Source organism: Triticum aestivum, chromosome 5A (assembly GCF_018294505.1).
Source record: "Triticum aestivum cultivar Chinese Spring chromosome 5A, IWGSC CS RefSeq v2.1, whole genome shotgun sequence".
NCBI lineage: Eukaryota > Viridiplantae > Streptophyta > Magnoliopsida > Poales > Poaceae > Triticum > Triticum aestivum.
In genome coordinates this window covers 594653580-594662176 of record NC_057806.1, presented here as the reverse complement: position 1 = coordinate 594662176, position 8597 = coordinate 594653580, and the positions used below count along the sequence as shown (strand labels likewise).

The 8597-nt window shown below is 42.2% G+C and overlaps 1 protein-coding gene across 1 annotated transcript; it reads right to left on the bottom strand.

Annotated features, from left to right (window-relative positions):
• Positions 1-393: 393 nt before the first annotated feature.
• Positions 394-1563, bottom strand: LOC123107866 (peroxidase 57). Its single transcript, XM_044529768.1, has 2 exons — positions 1339-1563; positions 394-1152 (listed from the first exon to the last, which is right to left on the bottom strand). The coding sequence occupies exons 1-2, from the start codon at positions 1561-1563 to the stop codon at positions 394-396; spliced, it is 984 nt and encodes a 327-aa protein (XP_044385703.1).
• Positions 1564-8597: the final 7034 nt, after the last annotated feature.

Here is an 8597-nt window from a genome sequence, read left to right as displayed (position 1 = left end):
GGAATAAATCTTGTTATTATTAAAAATGTCCAAAAAATATCATATTCGTGAAGCAGAAACATAATGTACTATGCGACTAAAATGTACTTCCGCTGTACCAAAATATATGTCGTTGAAGCAACCAACTTCTCCAGCGATATATATTTCGGTATGGAGGGAGTATATATGCATAATATCAATTATGTTGCTGTTGATCTCAATCGTTCATGTTATTAGAAATTATTCAATGGAACTCAAATTAAATGAATCGAACGTTCGGTCAGAACAGAGTACATCGAGATGAATCCGACCAAAACCAAAAAAGGGAGAAAAAATTACCACCAATCCGACCGGAAATAAACACAACAGGCACACCATTAATTGATGTCTCAGCAGAAAACGATGATGATCTCATCAGTTGAACCTGCTGCAGACCCTGCGGACCTCTCCCTGTGTGCCGGTAAGCACGTTGACCTCCCCCAGCTTGGCGAGCGCCTGTGGGAAGAGCCAGCGGAAGTGGTCAGTGTTGGCGAGCCTGTCGACCATCCAGCGCGTGGAGCCGTCGTTGTAGAGGTTCTGGTCGACCATGAGCGCGCCGCGGCGACGCTGCAGCATCTTGTAGAAGCTGTTGTCCAGCTTGGACGCGCTGGACCGGTCGTCCAGGAACACGATGTTGTTGTCGGAGGATGCCGTGTTGGGGCACACGTATGTCTTGTATATGGACGCTAGCTCCGGGTCCATGCTCGGGTCCGTTGCACCGGCCTTGCCGCCGTAGCTGTAAAGACGGCTCTTCTTGATCATGCTGCAGTGCGCGACGCCAACCGTGTGCGCGCCCAGGAGAACGACCATGTCGTCCGAGCTGAGGCCGAGCGTGCCGAAGAAAGCGGCTGCCTGCAGAACCGTGAAATCTGGCCCCGGAAGTTTCACGTCGGTGGCTATGGACCGCCGGCGGTCCCTGCGCCCGGTGCGCACCGCGTATCCTTGTCCCGTGGACGCATTCACCGCGTCCCTGGTTGCGAGGATCTCAATGTCGGAGCAGGATACGACGCCAGGGCACCGCTTCTCAAGTTCCATTTTGATGGTGGCGATGAGGTCGTAGCCCTTCACGCTCAGGTTCGGCTTTGCCGTCTTCTCTGTTCCGGGGCCGTCGATCAGCAGCCCGCCGTCGCAGCCCTACGCACGTATAGTCAAACAAATTAGCTTTCAGTTTCCAAAAAAGAACAGATTAGTTAGTCTATCTATCTGTGGATGTGCAGTAGAAGAATTAGTGGTGCGCACGTATGAATCAAACGGCACATTGGTATATACTATATCATGCTCTAGCTAGCAAAAGCTCATAAAGTCATAATATACGCATACATTGACGCCGCACTCATGGAACAGCAAGCGTAGGAAGTGGGCGACGATGGCGCTGTCCTGGGCGAATCGGGCCTTGACGATACCCCGGACCACCGCCTCCACGTCGTTGCCGCGGCACTTGCCCGTGTAGTACCCGTTCTGCAGCTGCGCCTGGCCATCGGTGGCAAGCCCAAGCACGGCGACGGCGAGCACCACCACTAGCACTGCTGCCTTTGTGTGCCCCATCGTTGCCTAGCTAGGTAGATACTCTTGGTGCTTGAGCTATGGGAGGTGTGAGAAACCAAGGGCTTATGTCTATCCTATTTATAGTATAGGTTAGGGGAGGACACGGTCTCCTTGAAGTTGTCTGATGTTTGGTTGTGGAGATCACGTACCTAGATTCCTTTCTTTCTCAATTATGCAAGTGGGTATGTGCTAGCTGCTGCTTGCTCGAAATTAGTATTGTGGTTTGATTTCGAGGCATCCTAAGTTTTGTTGGCAAGGATGTCAACCATGACATCCAGTGTGGTATACCATGGTTCTCTGATAGATAGATGACCAACTACATGCTCTTATTTAGATTTGTTTCGAATTTGGAATCCGAGGCCGTGAACCGAGTTATATTCTGGTTGGTGCTTGACCTCGCGTTTCAGTCCCATCATTTTATTTAGACACGCCTCTTTGCCTGTTGAAAGAAAAGTATGAAGATTACAATTTTTGTTTACCAATTTTTATCTTCACCAAATAAATACAGTAAGTATTTTCTCTTCAAGATCCACATCTCTAAATTTTTGAATAGTACTTTCCTTTTGGACCTATCCTGGTTTTAAAATTGTGTTCCTTCAGAATTTGGAAGGTCAATCAATCTTATATTGGTATGTAGTTCCACCAAATTCTGGGTCAAATCAAACTAAGACTAGCTGTAATCAAGCTAGATAATTACATACAAGTGGCATCATTTTAATGCCTTGTGCAACTTTTGAATCTTATGTTTGAAACATTGACAATGATGAGGGACACACTCTTTTGATTGGTACTCTTAATTAAATACATGTAACTTTAAAGTCTTTAGTTACTTCTGTTTTCATAGGGGACACTGTCTTACCGTCCATTTCGTCTGTTGGCATGTTCAAACCTCCGTATAAATGGATATATGCAGCACTATCTCCACCCTCTAGTCTAAGAGGGAAAATCATTGGTTCTCCAGAAATTGTTTACGTACTATTTGGTTTTGTATTTTTAGGGCATCCTCAAATTGGTTGAATGAGCATAAATAGGGTACCAATCAAAAGGGCATGTCCCTCATCATTGTCAATGTTTCAAATATAACATTCAAAAGCTGCACAAGGCATTAAAATGATACCACTTGTATGTAATTATCTAGCTTGACTACAGCTAGTATTATTTTGATTTGTCCTGCCCCATCGTTGCCTAGCTAGCTAGATACTCTTGGTGCTTGAGCTATGGGAGGTGTGAGAAGCAAAGGGCTTATGTCTATCCTATTTATAGTATAGGCTAGAGGAGGACACGGTCTCCTTGAAGTTGTCTGATGTTTGGTTGTGGAGATCACGTACCTAGATTCCTTTCTTTGTCAATTATTCAAGTGGGTATGTGCTAGCTGCTGCTTGCTCGAAATTAGTATTGTGGTTTGATTTCGAGGCATCCTAATTTTTGTTGGGAAGGATGTTAACCATGACATCCAGTGTGGTATACGATGGTTCTTTGACAGATAGATGACTAACGTATATACATGCTCTTATTTAGACTAGCACAAATGCCCGTGCGTTGCAATGGGAAAAATTGATGTTTTGTGCAAGCATAATGTCCTACAACATCGGATTCACTATGAAGAACATGCTGCAACGCAGCATCCTTCTACAAAATGAACATTAAAAAAATACGTTGCAATTTATTTTCTTTGTCGGGCATAATCTTCAACTGATTCCATTTAAGCATAATCCTTTTTAATGGCATTTAAGTATAATTATTTCATTAATTACCATGACGTCCTCATCCGTTTTAGTCGGGAATCAAATTCTTACTTTTCTAATTTAGTAGCCCCAACATATTGAAGCCTACAGATCCTTCCTTTTAATTTTCCTACCTTTTTATCTCAAATGCTTCGTGTAGAATTTAAGACCACAATCTTTCTTTTAGTTATTCCACCGGTTTACCTATAATCCTTTTTTTAATTAGCCACATCCTTTTAAATATTCTATTTAAGCCCGTAATCTTTCCTTTATTAGCTCATTCGCTTAATTAGCTCGCCCTAAACATGATGACTGCCACTCATATATTTAGCGCGGGTTGGGATTAGTAAATGTGAAAAGCGCATAGGTCGTTTGTTGTTACATCGAAGAGCTAGATAGGAGGTCCTATGTTCAATTCCCACGATGTTGATTTATTTTGACCCAATTATTTTCCGCGGTCTCTATGAAAGTCCATAACAGGCCCATCAACATACAAGTACCTGGCCCAAATCGCTTAGCGTGTGTAAACCAAACGAAAAGGACTAAATCAAACAAAGAATACATATTCCCTTTAATAGTAGGTATAGATTAGTTTCAAATTTGGAACCCGTGGCCATGAATTGATCTGGCGTTCGACTTCCTGGAGCATTAATTCAAGTTATATTCTGGCCGGTGCTTGACCACGCGTTTCGGTCCCAGCCTCTGTGCCCACTGAAAGAAAAGTATGAAGATTACAATTTTTGTTTACCAATTTTTATCTTCACCAAATAAGTACAGTATAAGTATTTTCTCTTCAAGATCCACATTTTTTTGTCTTATGTCCATCAAATAAGTACTTAATGTAGAGAAAATACTTAATGTACTTATTTGATGGACATAAGACACAATTTTTATTTTACCAGCCTTTGTGACGTGGATCTTGAAGAGAAAATACTTAATGTACTTATTTGATGAACATAAAAATTGTGTCTTATGTCCATCAGATAAGTACACAATTTTTATGTTCATCAAATAAGTACATTAAGTATTTTCTCTATAGAAAATAACTCTTTAGTTAGTTCTGTTTTTATAGGGAACACTGTCTTATGTCCATTTCTTCTGTTGGCATGTTCAAACCTCCATCAACATGGATATATGTAGCACTATCTCAACCCTCTAGTCTAAGAGGGAAAATCATTCGTTCTCCAGAAATTGTTTGCGTACTATTTAGTTTTGTATTTTTAGGGCATCCTCAAATTGGTTGAATGAGCATATATAGGGTACCAATCAAAAGAGCATGTCCCTCATCATTGTCAATGTTTCAAATATTACATTCAAAAGATGCACAAGGTATTAAAATGATACCACTTGCATGTAATTATCTAGCTTGATTACAACTGGTATTAGTTTGATTTGACAGAGAAATTAGTGGAACAACATACCAGAATACAATTGATTGGCCTTCCAAATTCTGAAGGAACACAATTTTTCAACCAGGATAGATCCAAAAGGAAAATACTATTGAAAATCTAGAGAGAAGATGGAGGCGATGTGGATCTTGAAGAGAAAATGCCGTACTTAATTATTTGGTGAAGGTAAACATTGGTAAAGAAAAACTCTAATTTTTGTACTTTTCTTTCAGCAGAGCAAAACGCAAGGTCAAGCACCAACCAGGATAACTCGAATGCTCCAGGAAGTCAAACGCCAGATCAATTCATGGCCTCTGATTCCAAATTCAATACAAATCTAAGTAAGAGCATGCATATACATTACTAGACGGTGGGAACTATTTTAACACGTCATATGAACATTGCGAGGTGTCCATTCACGATTGGCGTGTAGTTCAAAATTATGTTTCCCAATTGAAAGAAATCGCTTGATGGGACTAGTTTATATTAAAGCATATACATATATATCTGAAAAGGGTAGACAAGTCTGTGGTAAAAATTAGCCAATCATTGCATCTATAAATGTGTGTTCATAGGGAAAGGATCGAAATGAAATAGCATGATATTGCATTGCGGAAAGCCGCTGCTAATCATGAGCTCATCTGCTCATTGATGAGCAGTAAAATAAAAATATGAAACTTTTTTTACATGAAACGCGAACAAATTCTCTATGTGTGTGTTGGGGAACGCAGTAATTTCAAAAAAATCCTACGCACACGCAAGATCTATCATGATGATGCATAGCAACGAGAGGGGAAGAGTGTTGTTCACGTACTCTCGTAGACCGTAAGCGGAAACGTTATGACAACGTGGTTGATGTAGTCGTACGTCTTCACGATCTGACCGTTCCTAGTACCGAAAGTACGGCACCTCCGTGATCTGCACACGTTCGGCTCGGTGACGTCCCACGAACTCTCGATCCAACTGAGTGTCGAGGGAGAGCTTCGTCGGTACGACAGCGTGATGACAGGTGATGATGAAGCTACCGGCGGAGGGCTTCGCCTAAGCACTACAATGATATGACCGAGGTGGATTATGGTGGAGGGGGGCACCGCACACGGCTAAGGGATCAATGATCAACTTGTGTGTTCTAGGGTGCCCCCTGCCCCCGTATATAAAGGAGCAAGGGGGAGGCCGGCCGGCCCTTGGGGCGCGCCAAGGAGGGGAGGAGTCCTCCAGCTAGTAGGAGTAGGACTCCCCCTTTCCTAGTCCAACTAGGAGGAGGAAGGGGAAGGAAGGAGAGGAGAAGGGAGAAGGAAAGGGCCCCCCCCCCCTTCCCTAGTCCAATTCGGACTAGATGGGGAGGGGGCGCGCGGCCTGCCCTGGTCGGCCCTCTATCCGGTAACCCTCCGACACTTCGGTTTTCTCCGAAATCACCCGGAACACTTCCGGTGTACGAATATAGCCGTCCAATATATCAATCTTTATGTCTCGACCATTTTGAGACTCCTCGTCATGTCCGTGATCACATTCGGAACTCCGAACTATCTTCAGTACATCAAAACACATAAACTCGTAATACCGATCGTCACCGAACGTTAAGCATGCGGACCCTACGGGTTCGGGAACTATGTAGACATGACCGAGACACGTCTCCGGTCAATAACCAATAGCGGAACCTGGATGTTCATATTTGCTCCCACATATTCTATGAAGATCTTTATCGGTCAAACCGCATAACAATATACGTTGTTCTCTTTATCATCAGTATGTTACTTGCCCGAGATTCAATCGTCGGTATCTCAATACCTAGTTCAATCTCGTTATGGGCAAGTCTCTTTACTCGTTCCGTAATGCATCATCCCGTAACTAACTCATTAGTCACATTGCTTGCAAGGCTTATAGTGATGTGCATTACCGAGAGGGCCCAGAGATACCTCTCCGATACTCGGAGTGACAAATCCTGATCTCGATCTATGACAACTCAACAAACACCATTGGAGACACCTGTAGAGCATCTTTATAGTCACCCAGTTACGTTGTGACGTTTGATAGCACACTAAGTGTTCCTCCGGTATTCGGGAGTTGCCTTGCTTAATTGAGAAAGAAAGGAATCTAGGTACGTGATCTCCATGACTAAACATCAGACAACTTCAAAGAGATCGTGTCCTCCTATACTATAAATAGGATAGACATAAGCCCATTGTTTCCCACACCTCTCATATATAGCTCAAGCACCAAGAGTAGCAATTATCTAGCTAGCTTGCTAGGTATCGATGGGCACACAAAGGCAGCAATGCTAGTGGTGGTGCTTGCCGTCGTCGTGCTTGGGCTTGCCACCGATAGCTAGGCGCAGCTGCGAAACGGGTTCTACACGGGCAAGTGTCGTGGCAATGACGTGGAGGCAGTAGTCCGGGGTATCGTCAAGGCCCGCTTAGCTCAGGACAGTGCCATCATCGCCCACCTCCTACGCTTGCTGTTCCACGAGTGCGGCGTCAATATATGTATTATTTGATTTATGAATTATGAGCTATAGTAGTATAGTACTTTCTTCGTCCCATAATATAAGAGCGTTTTTTGAAGGGAGTTGCATGTACTAATGTGTTGTTTGATTCATGTGTGTGCGCCATTTATTATTATTCTCCACTTTCATAGTTAGATTGAGGGAGTTGTAGATATACTAATGTGTTGTTTGATTCATACATGTGTGCCATTAATTATTCTACTCCACTTTCATAGTTAGATGTAACAGCCTGGATTTTAGCCCTTTTCTTTCTTTGTTTTTCTTGGATTTCCTGTTTTGTTTTGCTTTTCCGTGGCTATGTGGTTCTGAAACTTGGGAAGATCATGTCTTCCTAGGTTTTATAGTGGCTTGTCACCCTCATAATCATCCCAAGATCGTGTCACTTCACTACTTGACCAAACCCTAATTTTTTTTCTCATGAATATTCCTTTTCCTATTAAAGGAATAACCTTATCTGCCCTAGGTTGTGAAGCAACCTATATTTCTGTTCATCCATAAATCCTCAAATAATTCTTATAATTTTTTTGGGTCATATCTTCCTTAAATATGATAAAATATCTCATTGGTCATGTTTCTCATCATGCTCAATAAATTCATTTCCTATTCTGTCCTAAATGGCACATGGTGAAGCAAGTGCTATTTATCTTTGCCCATTTGACCCCAAACTTCTTGGAAGTCTTTTTCTGTCCAAATAATTGCCTCGTGCCAAAATTCAACTCAATTTTCCTAGTAAATATTCCTGAGCAATTTTTCAAAGTTCATGTCTGAGGGAAGTGATTGTGAAGGAAGTACAAGCTAGGCATATCAAAATGAGTTGCAATTTTTCAAGGTCCTTCATATGACCAAATCATGACACTCCACCAAATATAAGCTCATGTAACTCATCTATGTGAGCTCAGCCCCAAATCTTAGTTTCTGGTCAGATTTTCAGTTTGTGAAGCAACTATATTTTATATTGCTTCAATTGAACTGAAACTTTACCAGGACATGCTTCTACCTGTATCAACTCCCACCACAAAGTTTTAGCTCAATTAGTTAATCCAATTTCCATGTGCAATTTTTCCAAGTTTCTGTCCAGAATGAAGCTTTGTGAATCAAGTGCCACTTTGGTATTTCCAAATGGCATGAAACTTTTATAGCAGCTTCATATCATCATATAACCCCTCTATGCCAAAGTTCAGCTCACAGAAATCAAGTATGTGAGTGTATCATCCAAAACCCTAATTCTGGCCAGTTTTGCACTTTCTACAGCAACCCTCATCTAAACTCCTCCTCTTAGTCCGCTTTTTGGTGATCAACATCACCTTAGTGTGTGATCATTATCAGACAAATTATTTACCATGTTACCAAGTTGGTTTAACCACAGAAAGTTACAAGCACCTTCATGTTGATTTACATTGGAGCTAAGTGCAAATCTCT